This window comes from Xiphias gladius, chromosome 20 (assembly GCF_016859285.1).
Source record: "Xiphias gladius isolate SHS-SW01 ecotype Sanya breed wild chromosome 20, ASM1685928v1, whole genome shotgun sequence".
In the NCBI taxonomy this organism is placed as follows: Eukaryota; Metazoa; Chordata; class Actinopteri; order Istiophoriformes; family Xiphiidae; genus Xiphias; species Xiphias gladius.
Window position 1 is genome coordinate 11,014,789 of NC_053419.1, and position 18,850 is coordinate 11,033,638.

The window sequence follows — 18,850 nt, forward strand, 5'->3', positions numbered from 1 at the left end:
ACAAAAAAACTAGATGTACTCAAGTAGATGGCAGCTGAAAGTGTTTTAAAGCTACAGAATGCTTATAATTGGTGTGAACTGGAGAGCATTCTCTGTGTGTGTTTGACTCTGGCATGTTATTAGTCTGAGTCAGCACAGAGGAGGCCTGGCCAGCTCTCTGAGAAGTGCGGCTCTGTTGAATGTCGGAGTGGGAGGAGATGAGCAAAAGGTCTTTTGTGACATTCACAGATGCATGATGTCTTCCCCCCAGCTGTTACACACCAGATTCCCCGAACCGCTGACTGTACTCTCTCCTCCTGGAAACTGAACAAGTTTAACTCACCAAAGACATGTTTAGTGGAAGCCACCAATTGAACTTTGAACAAAATTCAAAACCTCATTCAGTGTGGCAATGTAAAAAAGCCATTTGTAGTCAAATTGTACTTTGCTTGCATCCAGCTCACTGACCTTTGTTTCTCGTTCTTTGTGTCTCTCCCACCTCTCCTTGTAAAGGGCAGCCCTTATAATCACAGGCAAAACCACTTTTTGACAGCAGAGCGGCTATTTTCCCACAGACAAACTGATAGCTTCCACCATAGAAGCGGGTCAGAGGGAGGAAAATTTCCCTAGAGGTGCTGCACTCACTGGTCAAATTATTTGAACCTTGACCCAGTTTGTAGGTGGCCATTTCAAGTGCTTCCTCTTGGAGCATTGTGTTTTTGTTTGAATGCATGAACAAAGATGCAGGGGGAAACTCATTTTGTGTGCCCCAGTTTCCAATACTGCATTAATTAGTGTTGGAAATTAATTCTGCAACACATGACAAACTACTGTGAGCATGAGGCCCACTAGCAAATCTAGGCAAGATCCTGCCCAGCGTGCATTGTGATGTCAGGTAACATTAACGGATTTTAGTTAGATTAAAGATTACTCCAGTTATGTTTGGCAAAAGATATGAAATTATGTTTGGCATCACCAAATGCCAGTTTTATACTGTATTTCCCTACCTTTGCCCCTCTTAAAACTGAGTGCAGTACAGAAAGCTTCATAGTTAGGATGAATTTCGTGGTTTGCTAGTCAAAAGATGTCTGGATGTCTGCATTAAAAGTGACTTAGATTTGGTTTAAAAGTCAGAGAGTCAGAGAATTTTTGTTCCACAACATTGTATCAAAAGGATTCAACTGATTGTCTTTCAATATGTAGCACATCCTAACTATGTGTTTTGAAATATACACATAGTTGGGATGTGATTGAGATACCAAAACAGTGGCTGTAACTAACCTAGACTTTCAGTTTTCAACCATTTAGCCCAATTTTAAAGGAGACATCCAGACATATTTTGACCTGCAAATTAGACCTAAATCAGCCATCTTAATGTCATTCATTGATAGTCATCGATATTAGTGTTGTGTTAACTGAGAAGGAACAAGGAATTGCGGTACAGAAATGTGAAGCTGGGTTTTTTTAATTTAGATGGATTGTCGACTGAAAAGTTGTTTGTTTGTTTGTTTTTTTTAACTGTAAAATCTCCAAATTAGAATCCGGGAGTTATAAAACTCCTAAATATCGATATCAGTATCCGCATCAGTCAGGCTACATTGCAAATCACCAAATCCATGCTTACTTGGTTGGCGCGTGTGTGGGTTCCCCATCTCTCCTCTGCAAACTGTCCCATAAAGCAGAAACATCAAGAAAGTTGAAAGACTGTAAAAGATAATAACTTAACCTTTGGTTCTCGCCCATCACAGATGGTCATTTCACGGGGACCCCTCCTTCATATGGTTACGATGCAGACCGTGCAGAGGAGCAGCGGAGGCACCATGACATCCTGCCGTACATCGATGACTCGCCGTCGTCTTCACCGCACCTCAGCTCCAAGAGCCGCAGCAGTCGGGACACTCTCTCCTCGGGATCCTTGGAGTCCTCCAAGTCGGTCCGTATGCCGTCCCACCGCCTCTTGCCTGATGTTAATTTAGGAAAGTGGATTTTGAACTGGAAAATAGTGGTCTGATGACAAACCATAGCTGTGAACTACTTAAAATCAGTATATAGTTTTATTAATGTGAGATACAAAGTATTAGTACCATATGAAGACGCAATCTGTCAAACATGGCTGGTATGACTATTCATTGGCCAATTCTTACTTTGACCTCAATACAGTCCAGGAAGTGGGCTAATCTATTCTTACTGCAATCCTGCTCCATCAAAACCTGTCAAGTGATGAGAAATCAAATCTGCCATTTGAGAGGATTGATAAAGGACAATATCTCCTGCCTCATAACCCCAGAAGCAGTCATCCGGGGAAGAAACTCATCCCCCTCAAGAGTCTGTTTTTTTTCTCATCCAGGGTATTAGGCAGAATTACCTATCACCTCCATCACCCCTGTCACTGCCTTCATCCACTTACACCCCCCACCCCCGCTCTTTCTTGTCTGCGTGGAGAAAACCAGTGATCTATGACGTCTGGTGCTCTTCAAGGGTTACAATAGGGAGGACCCACACATGCAAGTCTGCACGCAAGCACACACACACAACCCCAGAGTCAGCAAAGATGAAAATGAACATGGATACTACAGCCAGGATATATTTTGGCTACATGTACGCATTTATTCTATTTATTATTTGTTTTTTGTTTTTTTATTTATTATAGTCGGTAAAAAAATTTTTGTTATTTATTTATTTTTTTTTTTAAATTTATACCTTTCTTGTCATCATCATTTACACAATATTTGTGTAAAGATTTTATAGGTAGCAAATGAACATGCTATAGCCATATATTTGATTAGAATAGAGCAGTATCGTGGGAGAATGTAATAAGCTAATACTGCCTCTCTCCACTCTGCCCTTGGTGGAAGTAATCGCATCAGTGGTCATGAAGCAGTATCAGTTACTCTGCCCCCTTAGTCTCTGCTCACTGTCTGAGCAGGCGAGCGAGCGCCTGTCAATCTGATTGATGGCTTGAATCTGCCAATAAATGATGAGTCCACTGACTGCACCCAACCTTTGACCTGTGAGCTCGGAACTCTCGCAGACTTTAAATTATACACGTGCATGTATACACACACACATATCATGTCGTTTCTGCCTGCGTTAGCACAAACCACTTTCTTCTCTTATGTACACAAGTGCAGACATGCATCTTTTTTCTCAGAGCAGAAGGATAGATTTGTTCTGGAGGAGATGGAAGAGGATTTGCTGAGTAAACTTGCGCGTTTAGAGGCAGAGCAAACCCGACGCAGTAGAGGTGTGTGTGTGTGTGTGTGTGTTTAGGGTTGGCAGAGGCAGCATCTGATGATCGGTTAAATATATTATACAGCCACGCAACAGTTAATTCATCAACAAATTCTCCAAGCAGCCAGACAAGCTTGAAATAACTGCCAAGAGAATGGAGTTGCCATCGTTCTTGATTTGCCCTTGGACAGCCCCTTCTCAAACAGCATCCCAGTCTGCTTCTCTAATTGATGAGTCAGAGCCCAGACAGGTTCCGATTGGCTCAGAGGGAGCTGATGGTTTTTATGATGCCACTGTGATGAGTCATCACCACCAGCGATACTGCTGATCTAATTTTCCAAAGTGGATCGTGTTCTCTCATAATCTGACTCTTCCCTGCACTGGAGAGGGAGAGGAGGGGGGGGGTCACTGATGGGAAGTCAGCTACTAATGTATGACAACTCTGCTGGGATATTTTTTTCAAAATCTTCCAAACACACTGACCACATCTTTCACAAAACATGATCTTTTAATCTCAGTGTACAGTGTGAGACCTACTTCAAGGATGTTGATCAAGGACAGCCAGAGACCACTCTCATTTACAAGTAAATCAGATTTCCTCTTTTTTTCCTGGGCATTTTATGCCTTTATTAGATAGTTGACAGTCAAGAGACAACATGAGAAGAAGTGAGTGATGAGAAACAACATGCAACAAAGGTCCTTGGCCAGAATCAGACCTGGGACCTTGAGGCCACAACTTCAGGGAGAGGTCATATATTTTTCCTAATCAGTCAGCACTAAACCTCTAGATTGAGATCTACCTTGTCATAATCCATCACATCTGTATTGAACCTTCACTGTTCGCACAGCTTGTTTTCTTGTAATTAAAATCGTGGCTTGATGCAGCATCAAAATCCGATTCTGGAATCCCAGAAGACTCCAGCTCTGTCAACGTCTATCACATCAGGCTGAAGGACACTTTAAACACCCAAAAGTAATGCAGCATCTCAAAAAAACAACCTGTCATCCTCCTGCATCACAGGATATTTCTGAGACAGCTCCATTACCGAGCAGATATGTGGAGATAGGAAGCAATCTCGCTAGGCATTTCAGAGAGTGAGGGATGGCAGAGCAGGATACTAAACAGATTAGAATATGAGAAATGAAAATTGAAAAGGGTTAATAAAGTGTGTAACAGAGCATGTACTGATGCTCACTTCTGTCCTCTCCAAACTGGTTCTGAGTGTTAATGTGAGCTGACAATCTGCTCTCCATGGGAAAGACAGACAGAGAGAGATGGAGAATAATGTTATTACAGTTGCTGCTGCTCGGGTTCTATCTTAGCCTCCTGAGCTACATCGGCCACTTGTTAAATAAACACTGTTTATATTGATCCTTGTGTATCTCCTGCGAACATTAGCCATGCATAAACAAATCACAATTAAATCAGAATTTCTAAATCATGTGAGGTAGAGCAACCACTAAGGGGTGTTGTTGTGAGCTGGAAGTGTGGGTTCAGATGTGAAATATTAGCTCTTGTTAGCTCTAGTGGACGTGAAAATACAGACACACAAACCTAACTATAACCCAAACGGGAAGAATATTTTTTATATTTACTTTTTTGTTTGCAAAAAAAAAAAAAAAAAAAATGCGGACAGACACCCCTTTAGTCTGAACCCGGAGATGGGCTCATTAGTTGCCATGCCGATGAATAAAAGATGATGTGTCTGGAGATGTGGGCACTTCCTAGGGGAGTCGTCTGGGGTCTGAAAGGATGAATACACACTTTATGGGTACCGTCTCCCCTCAGCTACTTCAGTAAGTTGTGGTTGGATGTTGAAGTTTCCTTCTTGTGATTTTTTTTTTTTTTAATCTTCTTAATGCTTGAAATGGACCCTTGTGTTTTCTCATGCTCTTTTACCAGCAGGCGTATTCTTTGAGGGTAAAGTCACATAGCTCGTGCCGATATTTGTAGCTCAGCAAGGATTTTCATTCATTTTTCATTAATTCACATACATTTAGGGGGCTCCGTTGCTGCCCCAGGCTTTCCCTGTTAAGTCAGTGGAGACAGACAGATTCAAAGCCACTGCAATTCAGTGTAGTATATTTAAGAACAATCAGAAATCATAGATATATTAACTATTTACTTCCAGTACCCTTTTATTTGCACTCTTAATTTAAAAAGGGAAAACATTTCTGCTTTCGGTTGTTTTAGAGTCTATTCATAATGAGCAATTAAAGTTCTTCTAGGGGAAACTGATGTTATATACAGCACAGATCCATACACAGCTCTGTGTGATGCATAATACATATCTGTCACATTCAATTCCTTTTTCCTTCACTTAAGAAAGGAAAAAAAGACAGAGAGAGAGAAAGAAAAAGCAAATGAGAGGCAATATACAGTATACAGCAGTAGCATAAACTATTAAAGATGAGATAACCAGTCAGATGCAGGGCGGGAGAATCTGCATACACTTTGAATAATATCCCAGTCTACTTGTAGTCTGTGTCTGGTTTTTCCAATTCATATTAATAAATCAAATATTGCCTCCCTCATCCTAAACCTTTACACAATTAGGCCCTTTGTGTTTTTGGCTAAGATGCTAACAAGCTAGAGCAAAGTGCAACATGTATAAATCGTGGTCACATCTGTGTTGTTTACAGTGTTGAGTTTACTCTATTACTCAGCCTGGTCAGAGCTGCCATCAGAAAGGGTTGATGGTTATTGAAGTGTAACCACATACACTGACATGTACATTTTGAGTGCTGTTTTTAATTGTTCACAATGCCTTCACTAAATTCGCTGAAATGAATCTAAATTTATGATGTGTAGGATTAGTTTTTGCTTTTAAATCATGTTTTTTGGCTGAAAAATTAATCATAGGCATTTGGCTCCACAGTAACCGCGCTGATAATGGACTCCTAGGTAATAGAGCCCGTAATAATACTGGATCGTTTCACAGTCTTCTGGGCTATAACAGTCCCATGAGGTGTGTGCTAGCATCTGCTTATCCAGTGGCCATGGAAACAGGTTTCAGACCCATTCACCCAATCACTTAAATAAATGCACGTACACCCACAGACATCCAGGTACTCACAGTACATGCTCAAATGCAGCTCACAAGAATAGCGTACATCATTTTAGGATACATATTTATAAAATGCTTGAACTCTGCAGTATAGATGTATACTTCTAGAATTACAAGTGGGTTGACACACAGAGACATACAGATGGTGCAGTTTTAATAACCGATCAATTATTTAAGTGATTTATTAAGCAAATATCCCAAACATAAGCTGAGTCCAGCGTCTCAAACATGAGGATTTGCTACTTTTATTTTTTTTTATTGTTCTTGTAATTTTGACTCCATCTGGTTTTTGGACTGCTGTTTGGACAAAACAAGCAATTCATAGGCATTACCTTTGGCTCTGGGAAATACTTCAGAGCAATTAATCTGAAGAATAATCATTGGGTTCACATTTTTTCTAACTATACCTTAAAATAACCTGAAACCTCATATCAGCTGTGGCATTTCTGTAGGCAGTAATTGCACTCCTGCACAGAACAAGGACCCTAGATTGTGTCCCCTATCTTCTCCATTCTAATGGCGTTAAGAAGAAATCTCATCATGGCCAGTATGGACAGGAGCATCAATTACAACCATCCATACCTGTTTCATTGCGCACACAAGCATCAAGGTGTTGTTTTATGATAAATTTGAAAAAACGTCAGCCTATCCTTTAAAAATTAACATAAAAAATTAAGAACAAAGTAAAACATACACACGCACCCTTCAGTTCGCATCCCTTGTCTGGCTCTCATCTTGTCTATGTGACAGATTTTCTGCATTCTCACCCATGCTGTTGCTTCCTGCCCTAACGCACACACGCTCCTTCAGAAAAACACTCCTCAGACTTCGGTGTCTCACCAAGGTCTAAGAAGCCCGGCAGCTTAAGTTCGGCAGGCTGAATCAGCTGGAGTCATAGGGGCGAGACCCAGATGTGCTTTTCTCCTGGTCAATTTGTCCCCCTCATGCACTCAGCCTCGACATTCCTCTAGCCTCTTTCACACTAGGAACCCATATGATTGCTGCGTAAACATAAATGGCAGTATTGTGTACACAGAAGACATGACAGTTCCTGATAGGCAAGTGAAGGCCTGAATGTATTAAAGGTGCATTATGGCTTTTGTTCACACCGGCAATGAATTCCAGGGATTTCATTCAGAAGGGGCATTTCTAGATACTTTTCTGTCATCTGTCCTTCCTCTGTCCTCGATAATCCCTTTCTCTTTCATTTTTATCACTTCCTCTACTTTGTATGGCCAGTCTTTGTTTCCTCTAACCATTTCCCTGCGTCATGCTTCATTATCTGTCGGTCTAGCTATCATGTCTGTCTTGTTTCTCTCTCCTTTTGTTTGCATTACTCCCGGTAAAGAGGCAAATAAAGTTTTGCATAGGACCTTTATCATGTCTCCTTTATTTTACTTTCTCCATCCTAGACAAAATGTAGCCTTGCCCTCTAACTTTGTCTCTTCTTCATCATATCAGATTCCATCTATACGATCCTTGTCTGCCCTCTTTCCGCTCTTTAGCCTCTCTTAATTACCCTGAATCTGCTTTGTCTTATTCACATCTCCATCTCTTCTTCTCTTTCTTGGTCATCCTCTCTCACCCTTCCACACTGTTTTCTCTCTCTTTCCTCCTCCTCATGGCCTAAGGGACCAGATGCTTCCACGTACCAACCTGGGCTCTGTGTGTGTGTGTGTGTGTGTGTGTGTGTGTGTGTGTGTGTGTGTGTGTGTGTGTGCGTGTGTGCGTGTGTGCGTGTGTGTGTGCACTTGGCACTTACACATTCTCTCACACACATATTTATAAGCCAAACTTGCTCCCACAGGAGACCCTGCCTGTTTCAGTTATTTCAGAGTTCATGGTTAAGCAAGACAGCCTGAGGTATCTCTCTGTCTTTCTGTTTTCTTTCATGTCCATACTCCTCAGTGAGCTTTTACTGGGCTGAAGGGAATGGGGAGGCAGCTGGGGAGGATTACTAGAAGGCGCAATTGTTCCTGTTTGATTTTCTGGACTGTAGTGCTTTCAAACAGCAAACAAGTTTCAAGCGCAACTAAGAGCAGGGAAGCCTTCAGTTTAAGATTCGCAAACAAGTCATATTAGAGGTCCTTTAATGGGCTGATATAAGGACTAATATGGTGCTTTCAATATTATTCATGCCCCAGACACAAAAGAATCAAACTGTGTGCCTTCCAGTGTGAAGACAGTTTACAAATATAAGTCAAAAATGGAAGGTGTGAACAGGACTGGATTATTTTGCGTGAATAATATTGTAACTGTGGATGTATTTGTAATTTATATTACTGTATGCCTGTGTGTTTGTTACAGACTGAATGTGACCTGGAAAAAGGTTTGGAGATGAGGAAGTGGGTCCTGTCCGGGATCTTGGCCACTGAGGAAACATACCTCAGTCATCTGGAGGCACTGCTGCTGGTGAGAAAACACACACACACACACCCATATTATACATTACAATCATATTAGGTGTCTCCCCAAGTGATTAGGCAACTTAACATTATGTTTTTTAGTGTGAACACTTTTTAGACTGCGTAATGATAGATCATTCTATTATTAGTCATTTTGTACTAAACCCTGAGTCAGTCAGTTCAGTGTAGTTATGTGCTTTCAATTAAATCATTCTCATGTAATAAAATTCTCTTTTAGGCTGTATTCTACATGCCTAAATACCTCATATCAAGCAGCTAATGTTTTTCTATTAGTCAGACATGATCAAGGATAGCTTTACAGATACAGGTCAGATTTTTGTGCCTGTAAAAGGGACCCAACATTTTTTCCAATTTACGCATGTGCTTTAAGATGAGTTAAAGATGAGTTAACACAAAGACACGCTGTGCAGTATGTTTCACACCTGTCGTCTCCACTGTTTGTTCCTCTCAGCCCATGAAGCCTCTGAAGGCTGCGGCTACAACGTCGCAGCCCGTCCTCACTGTGGCCCAGATAGAAACCATCTTCTTCAAAGTGCCTGAGCTCTATGAGATCCACAAGGAGTTCTACGACGGACTTTTGCCACGCGTTCAGCAGTGGAGCCACCACCAGAGAGTTGGGGACCTCTTCCAGAAACTGGTGAGGAAAAAAGAAAGAGAGGAGTCATGGGTTTGGGGTGTCTGAGCTTGTAGTTTTTTTTGTGTGTGTGTGTGCGTGTGTGTGTGTGTGTGTGCGTGTGCGTGCGTGCGTGCGTGTGTGTGTGTACCCATGACAGCAGAAACAGCCCTGGGTATAACTGCCTGACAGCACTGGGTACACAATATGAGAAAGGACATTCAGAGTGCTACAGCTACGTTTTCGGACCTGTGGACGCAGGCTCAAAGCAAACCTACGGTGCTAGAGTAATATTATTCACAGTAATGTCCCTTCTTGAATCGGGAGACTTTCACAGGCAGAATCTGTCAGCCTAACTCAATAAACCAATAAAAAAAATAATATTTGATTTTTGTAGTGATGCTCTTCTTTATCATTTTAAATTTGGACAAATTGAATCTGAATTATCCTTTTCTTCCTGTTTCCCTCTCAACAGCTGTTCACTCTCTCTCCAGTAGTTTCTGCCAAGGATTTCAGGGCCAAATGTACACTGGGTCTATTTAATCATTTTCACAATGGGTCAATTAACCCACAATGAGTCGTTTGTTGATTCTGTCGGAAACACTGCTCCTCTCCCACTTGTGTCTCCCTCACTCTCCCTCTCTCAGTCTCCTCTCTCTATCTCTCTTTCCCCCTCAGATTCACTTGTGCTTGAACACAGACGCATCTACACATATATACACAACCGTGCACACACTCACACACGCACATAAAGGGAGTTGTGGGCATGTTTCACAATGCCGCCTTTCAGCCTCAAGCAGCTGAGGCCATCACTGCACTGTGTGCTTTGTGTCTCGAAGAAGCTGCTATAAATAGGAGCCTCACTCCTTTGCTCGCTCTATCACTCACTCACTCACTCGCTCACTCACTCACTCACTCACTCACTCACTCAGTCACACACACACACACACACTCTCTCTCTCTCTCTTATTAATTTATCTCAGGAGCCTCCCCCTGCGGCTCATCTAAGAAATTGAGATTTAATTTGTATCTTTTGCCGTCAAGGAGGCAGCCGCAAAATTCCAGTTTTTATCAAATACTTTGTTCAGTAGTAGCCTATATAATTTTTTCATGTATTTCTCCTCTACTCAGCCACATTAGCCTTCCATCCAATGAAACAACCCCACACTCACCTCCTCAAGATGATGTGATGTCATGGTTCTGATGTGGGTAAAAAATAAACTGAGCAGAGCAATTGTAGACTGTGAACAGTGCGTGAGAGCTATTGTCAGTCGCACAAGCTTCGATTGGGAGAGGGAGCAGATACTTGGCTAGACTGGTGCTTGTGTGACCGTACATTACGGCATTTTCTTTGTCTGGCCTCAACCATTACGTCAGCCCATCAAAGACACAGTTTTTTCACACTTCATATTTACACTTTTTCTAGCAACCTCAACAATCTGGCTGTCTTTGTCGCTCTTCCTCCCCAAAGCGCACACACACACACACACACACACACACACACACACACACACACACACACACACACACACACACACACACAGACTGTTTCTGTCCCATTCCTTCCCTCCAGACAGTAGTTAATAAAAGTCAGGAGGAGAAGACGCTGAGCCTACAAAAAAAATGGGAAAATGCTACATGACAGCCATTCCGAGGGGGAGAGGGAGGGAGGGAGGGAGGGAGGAAGAGATTAGATGAGAGTAGAGGAGGTGATACAGGCGAGGAATGGGGGGAGGTGGGTTGAGAGAGGATGAGAATCGAGCAAGGTTGGCAAGTAGGTTTAGGCTGCTGCGACTCTTATAGAGCTGTCTCACAATGACTCTGAAATCTGTGAGGGGAGCAGATGGGCTTAGGAATCATAAAACATCAGAACAAGGAAGGGCGAGAGACAGAGAGAAAAGAGGAAGAGGCAAAGCGTCAGTGACAGGTTATGAGCATGAGTGTTAGAGAGAAGTGTTTGAAGGCTGAAAATAGGGCTAAGTCACACTGCTTCTACTCCTCTTCATACACAGTGGCAAAGTGAAGGTTTTACAACACAAAGACAGACAGGCAAGCTGATAAACTGGCATCGAGTGTTGCTCTTCAGAGATGGAGGACCAAGAAGAAGAATACCTCTTGATCCTTTATTTGGCCTTGCACCGCCAATCTACAGATTGTTCTCTGCTCTGTCAAAGAATTTATGTATTCAGTGTGTTTTGGGGGACAGGTGACATTTGCTTGTCTCTCAGTCTTTGCATAGGGAAAAAGATGAATACTTGGATTATCTGAGCAGTCTGTGCCGTGGTTCTAAGCTTAAACATCCTTGATTAGGAGACACATCTCTCTGGGCTGTTCTTAGGCTTTGTGTCAAATTTCATGGCAATTCTGTAAAAGAAATCTGTTTTCGGCTCAGTCAAGTTTGAGAAGCACACCGTGCAGATGCCAAGTGATGTTACAGCACCTGGTTTAAGTTGCTAGTCACAAGGTTTAAAAGGTTAAGGGCTGCGAGTCCCGGTAGCTTCACCCACTTTTTATCAAATCTCAGTGAATGCTGTCCAGGCAAAATTTCATGGTGACAACCAAGTGTGTGAGAAGTGAATATCTGTTAGCACTCCCTTACAAACCAAGCGGCTAAATCCAGCCTTTTCGTATAATGGCCATAGTCTTTCATGAGGCTGTTTTCTTAATGTTGTTTTCCACTGTGGATTACACAAAGTCTCACACAAGGACAAATCCCGAACTGAGAAATCCAAACACCCAAGCAGTTTCTTTCATCACCCAAAGCCGTTTTCTGCCGTGATACTGTAACAGTAGCCGAACACTCGGTAAGCCTTCACGCTGTTGTGTGCGACTCCGTGGATGTGGCTGGCAGACATTCGGGCTCTCCGTTCTCTCCACAGTCAAACTGTCACGCTCTGAATGGCCTCCACTGTGGTGCAGATTGTGTGGCCCAGGGCAGGACACAGGATTGCAGGATTGTGAAGACTGCTTTACTCCTGGTCTTCCACCACCGTATATCTTCCTGGTTTAATGGAAGTATGTGCAAAACACAATAGATCCATTTTGGAACAATTTTTTTGCCTGAAATTCATCAGCCAGTATTCTAAAAACACAGATTCACTTCTATGTATCCTTACGCTCTGTGCAAAAAAAATATTATCCTGAAATAGATAGAATGCAAACCTCCAACAATAGCTGGGTGACATAAGGTTACTTTTTGGTATAATACCTATGGAATATTTGGCACACAAGTCTAAGTGTTTGACTAAGGTATTCTTTAGGATTTGGTCCCTGTTCTTAGACTGGCAACCATTGTGTTGAAGGGTCCGATAGATCACAGTTAGGAAACCACACGATGTGCTAATGCATAACTGATTTGCTATGGGGTTGCACGGATTGCAATAAATTAGTGCTTATTACTGATGCTGTACTGTACAGGAATGCAAGACTTGGATGCTGTCTCTAATGGGGGGGACCCCATCCCCCATGACCTATCCCTATTTATCCCTAGTGTATGTTATTTTATAACTTTTTGTTTGTTTTTGATGTGTGAAATGACCCACCCACCCTTTTCTTTCTTTTTTTTTTTTTTTACTGTTTATTTGCTATTTTTGTATTTGTTTGTACTAGTCTGTGTATGAAGTGTAAGTGTTTCTGATGCTCTACCGAATATAGGGAAGCGCAAAACTTTTTAGCTGACTCTGATGGGGATGTGATCTCCCCCTGTGTTACCTTAGTGTATGACAAATCCTTCCCCTTTGATACTGTTTGGTCTGTTGGCCTGTTTTGTACTTGTTTGTATATGAGAAAGCTCAATAAAGACATTGACTTCACACTCCTGCCTTAAATAATCAACAATAATGAGAGCAATGGAAAACCCAAAGGTAAATAGACGTTAAACTGGCCTTTACCAAATACACTCCAAGGAAAAACAAGATCCAGTAAAACAAAATAAAGTTAAGTAGTGTATATGATTGCATTGACTGCTCATGTTGGTTTTCCTACTGGGCTTTGCCGTAGCGATGTCACCATGTTCCCAGATCTCAGCAATTACTGTGGTGAGTAATGTTATCGTAATAGACACAAATGATGGCCAGAACCACTGGACACTGGAAAGAACAAAATAGCTCCTCCTTAAAAAAAATTTAAGCCCCAAGTTAGGTCACAATGTGCTTCAAAGGTAGTTATACGTGTATTCAGTAGACTCAGGCGAGAGTTTTTGAGGTATTTGGTATTCTTTTTAGAGGTTTGTTTGAGACTCATGACATTACACACAAAGCCCGTCCCCACTGTACTCTCGTCTCCTCTGGCTTTTGTTCAGGAGAATTGACTGTCCTTTTGTTTGCCGTCAAGATGGATCGCAGCGCTGGCAGGCAGCGTTTGCCGGAGTTTTATTCAGCCATGCGGCTTCCTAAATGTGCTTTCATTGCCTCAGTTACACCAATAATTAATTACTCACCCCAGCACAGTGCAGTGCGCCCCGGTTGCTGTGGCAACGGGCCTGGCTGCGAGGAGCACCGTGGTCACACGCTGCTGTTGTGACCGTGATCTGCGTCCTTCTTTTTGCTGGTGGTTTCGTTTGATTGTCTGCAAGTCATCTACAGTCTCTCAGACACAGCTGACTGGACTAAGTCTCCTGCCTCAGCTGTGAAATTTCATGGATTATTCATCTCACTATTGCGATTCAGCGTTTTTTTAAGTTCAACTGAGAAGGTCAAAGTGGACATTGTCTGTTGTAAAGATTTGTCACAGCATTGTCACAATTAATCATTTCTTAAAATTGAAGCTTTACAATAACAGCACAGACAAAGGTATTTGTACTGACTGAGTATGAAGAGAGGGCGGCATTATGTTGCTGTGCCACCATCTGTCTGGCTGTGTGTTTCCAATGTCTTTCTTTGAGGAGTTGTTTGCATTTACAGTACATATCAGTAAGACTTGACAACTCACAAAGCTGTAAAGACTGTTTACTGTTTAGAACACATAATTAGTATTATGTTTAGAGCAGCACTGAGGTTGCAGCTGGTGTGCAGGTAAAGGATGAAGTGGTAGAAGTGAAGAGTAGGAAGTATTGAAGAGGACTGTGTCTGATTTACCAGCTGAAAGGCCTGTTTTCATTGCTTTTACTGTTTTTACAATGAACTGTTTTTTCTGAAAACATACGGAATGCTGTTTGCCAGCTATTTATTTCTGCTGCAACATTGAAGCCGACATTGACTATAATAAAAAGAGAGTGATGGACAAGTTTGCCGTCACTGTATTCAGTTTTTTATTTGGACCACCAAACAAGGATTGCAAGCCCTGTCAAAACCTCTTAATACTTCTGCAGTGTTGTTAAGTACGTTAACACTTCATCCCTCCTCTGTTTCATTTTTTCTTCCAACAGGCCAGCCAGCTAGGAGTTTACCGAGCATTCGTGGACAACTACGAGCTGGCTGTGGAGACGGCGGAGAAGTGCTGCCAGGCTAACACACAGTTTGCTGAAATCTCCGAGGTAAGTAGGGGAGGGAAAATAACAAATAACAACGTCAAGCAGGGGTAGTAATATGTGTTTTTATTTAAAGCTAAACTGTAAATGAGGCTAAAGGTATTGGACAAAAAGTGATCAGTTACTGGTTCAGTGTCGTTGCAGTAATTGAATCTGTGATCTCTGAGTTATGGGATTATTTTACCACTGTGTTAAATCAGTCAGTCAGACACTTAACCCCTGCGTACCAGCAAATTATCTAATCAAGTTTCACAAGTTGTTTTTTTTCTTTGATGTATGGAGCAATGCTGTATCTAATTAAGATAAAGCTAAGTGAATGTTCAGTTTAAAATTTATCAAAGGGGTAAATTTTCACCGACCTTACTATAAATTGTTTGTTACACTTTAGTATTTCTTGCCTATATTCTACAAGAGGATTATCCGGTTGGTGATCTTTCACTTCAGCACGCTCTTTGATTAATGTGCAGCTTTGTTTTCTCCAAAGAGCTATAGACTTTTGTGTAATGCTAACAAAGAATTGTGCTCCTACTTAGGAACATCTAATGTGTTAATATTCTTAAAGTCACCAAGCAATGTAGTGCAGTGGATCTCTGGTGTGGTTGTTAACTTGGTGGTTCTGCAGCTGGACAGTTTGTAAGAGAAAGGCAGTGTCAACGAGTTACACAAAAATGACATAAAAAAGATGACTTATTGACAACAGTGTAAAATTTATGTGTTATTAGGGAAAGGAACAGTTTCTGAGTCACGTTGTATGGAAAGAATCTATTTTAGGGCTGCTTTTAGTTTGTCCCTGATGTACTGTACTTATAAAACGCTCTCCCATTATTCTCCCACGCAGCTTTTATCATTTCCATGCATTTAATTTTGAATGTTCTGTTGAATATTTCTGTAAAAATGCAGCCAGAGGCAAATTTGTGTGTGTGTGTATGTGTGTGTGTGTGTGTGTGTGTGTGTGTGTGTGTGTGTGTGTGTGTGTGTGTGTGTGTGTGTGTCTGTGTCTGTGTCTGTGAGTGCGTGCGTGTGTGTGTGCGTGTGTGTGTGTGCGGCCATGTGTACATTATTGTTATACATTATTGTTTGTCTGTTACACTTGTGTACAACAATTAAATGGAAAAATGCAGAGGTGGTGGCTGGTATGTTCTTTCATTTTGGCCCGAAGAGCTCTCACCTTAGTCTCATTCTCATGTCTGACCAGGAAAAGATTAACTCAGTATTACCTACACAGACGATAGATGAGCCTTGACAGAGTAAGAAATTGGAAATGGATATTTTCCCCAAACACAAGTTTCCAACAGCTTCGATGGCTCAGAACAATTTCTTATATCATGGACAAACTAGATTTGGAAACACTTATTCTCATTCCTCAAATCTAGTTTTGGAGGCGGATATAAGAAAACTGACCCTGGTTTAAACTAATAATCTACATTCCTAACAGTGTTACATTCAACCAATTTAACATGGATAGAACCTGTGAAAGCTCAAACAATATTACATGCCTTTTGGGATTTTTCTGTTCATCCAGCGGCCACAAAAATGAGTTCGGACTCAGTCTTTAAAAAGAATGTTTCATCATTATAACTGTCGCTGTGGGAAGCTTATTTGAACTACGGTATGTACATTGAATGGAGCAAATGTACACCTCTCTACTAATTAGCCTTAGGTTAGATGGATAAAAATAAAATTCAGTGTTAAGCGTGTACCATTTCTTTTTCTATTTTTTTCAAGCATGTGGCAGTTTCTGGTACATCATCAGTCTTCGTCGATGTTTTATGAGGTCTACCAGTTAGCGTTGAGGCTGGTGTCTACATGCTGGATGGGGAATTCATCATCGAGGGTTGTTAATGGTCTAAGTAATGATGCATGACTCTGAGCCATCTTAGCAAGATGGTGGAGGGAAAAAGCTGCTGAGGAGGGAATAATTAATGTGGAAGCGGATGACCTCATAGCTAGAGCAAAAATAATAACCTCACAGTGTTTTCACGTCACTTAACTGTGCTGAACAGGTTTTAAAGGTCTTTTTAAGGGGTTTTCTACCTCAGTGTTTGAACTTGTCTTTTGTCTCCAAACAGAACCTGAAGGTGAGGAGCCCCAAGGACTGTAAGGACCAGACAGCCAAGAACTCTCTAGAGGGTCAGTCACCTCATGCTGGCTTTTACTTCTATTTCTATTAACATATTCAAATGTAAAATAAATTGAATTATTTATGTATAAAATATTATAGTAATTCAGTTTTATAAACATTCCAGTCTAATATCTCCTCTTTCTAATCTACAGCTTTACTATATAAACCAGTGGACAGAGTGACACGCAGCACATTGGTACTTCATGTAAGTAAGAGCAAGAGCTGACACAGCAGCTCTCCATAATATTGTCACTCCATGCTAACACTCTGGTGTGTTGTACGGTTTGCCTCTGTTGCGCAGAAATCGACCCTAGAAGGCATGACACAGGTGATGAAAACCCAGAAACACATCTGGTCAGCATCTCCAAGGAACATTAGTCCAAAAAACAATTTGTCCATCCATCAGTACCAGACCTGAGGCTCTTAAAAGACAGTCAATATAAATACAGTTGCAGTGCTGCATTTTATTAGATGCTGTATGCAATATATTACAGATCAGAAATGGGATTTTTTTTTCAATGCAGCCATGGGATGTGTGCGTATGTTTGTTCAGAGTTTCATGGGTTTTGGATTTTTAAGAGAGAGCAATGATAAAAACAGGCTTAGGTCTATTATTCCAAAGTCTTGTTTCTGATCACTCTGCCTCCTGTGGGAATTTCTTGTACCACTACACTCTCCGTTTTGTGTTTTAGTGAAGATGATAGCTTAACTTACTGTTAATGACCGTCTTCATACTTCATTTGACCATTTATTGCTTGGATTCAGGTCTTAGTTTGGTGCATCTATGAGAATGTATAGGTTATTACTTTTTGTTTTCACGGGGGGGCATTTTAGACATGAATTCTGAGTAAGAGGTTGACTGAACTTTTTATGCATCAAAGAGCTTAAATGGAAAAAATCGGCGCATGTTGAATGACCAATAGTTATATGTACTATGCTGTAACTTTTTAGTTGCAAATATGTGTACATACTGTACATATACCCATGTATGTGTCCTGTTAGCTTAATATGCTTGCCTTGTAAAGTTCATATTTCTCCATCTACTCCTGCACTGTAGGATTTACTCAAACACACGCCCACCAGCCACCTGGACCACCCTCTCCTGCAGGATGCCTTGCGGATCTCCCAGAACTTTTTGTCCAGCATCAACGAGGAGACGGCGCCCCGGCGCCAGTCTATGACTGTCAAGAAGGGAGAGGTGAATGTTCAGAAATTTGCAAAACAAAATGAACCCACACTCTATTGCCCAGTTTTACACCCTATCCGCTTGTTCTCCTATACACTCGATAGGCGGCATGATATGTGACTGGGCTCTAGTGTTGCTAATATACTGACCCACAACGAGGTTGTTCTAGATCACTGAAAGACCTGACTGGAATGTTGAGCACTAGAGGGAAATTTTGAGTTTTTTTTATTTTTTGGTTAATGGATAGTTAAGTGTCTTATTGCATGTTGTGCTGAATCATGAAAAGTATTTGTATTATCTGTGGACACAGGACTAGAGTCTAATATCTATGCAACATACTATATAAAAAACATACATGTATTACATCACAATATGTGAACTATCCCTTTAATGAATTTGGTCTATCTGGGTATTTTATGAATTTGCAACTTTGAGCCCAAAAGTGGTAAAGGAAACAGCAGGAAATAGTTTGGTCTGTTCCCAAAAGTCTAATCTTACAACCTTCATTTAACTAAAATAAGGCACTAAGGTGATACAAAATATCTTTCTCCTCCACTTTTATACAGATAGGTGATGGTAAAGATGGCGCTAATTGTGATTTTTCTTTCATCAGTTATCTCGTTCCAGCTCTATTGTAGTTTGCTGAGCGTGAGGATGTTACGACCCCACCCTCTAAATGACCTTGAAGTCACTGTCAAATGAGTGTACGGCTGTAAAGGGGCCACCAATCTGCAGCCTAAAGCAGAGCCCGTGCCCTT

At 41.4% G+C, this 18,850-nt stretch overlaps 1 protein-coding gene across 1 annotated transcript in view; it reads left to right on the forward strand.

Moving 5' to 3' along the window:
- The window catches only part of bcr (BCR activator of RhoGEF and GTPase), an 84,108-nt gene that overhangs the window by 46,378 nt on the left and 18,880 nt on the right, over positions 1 to 18,850 (forward strand). The window contains exons 2-8 of the mRNA XM_040157644.1: positions 1,728 to 1,912; positions 8,586 to 8,690; positions 9,156 to 9,341; positions 14,683 to 14,790; positions 16,854 to 16,914; positions 17,059 to 17,111; positions 17,964 to 18,104. Coding sequence (XP_040013578.1) covers positions 1,728 to 1,912; positions 8,586 to 8,690; positions 9,156 to 9,341; positions 14,683 to 14,790; positions 16,854 to 16,914; positions 17,059 to 17,111; positions 17,964 to 18,104 — 839 coding nt within the window. The remainder of the gene's footprint in view (positions 1 to 1,727; positions 1,913 to 8,585; positions 8,691 to 9,155; positions 9,342 to 14,682; positions 14,791 to 16,853; positions 16,915 to 17,058; positions 17,112 to 17,963; positions 18,105 to 18,850) is intronic.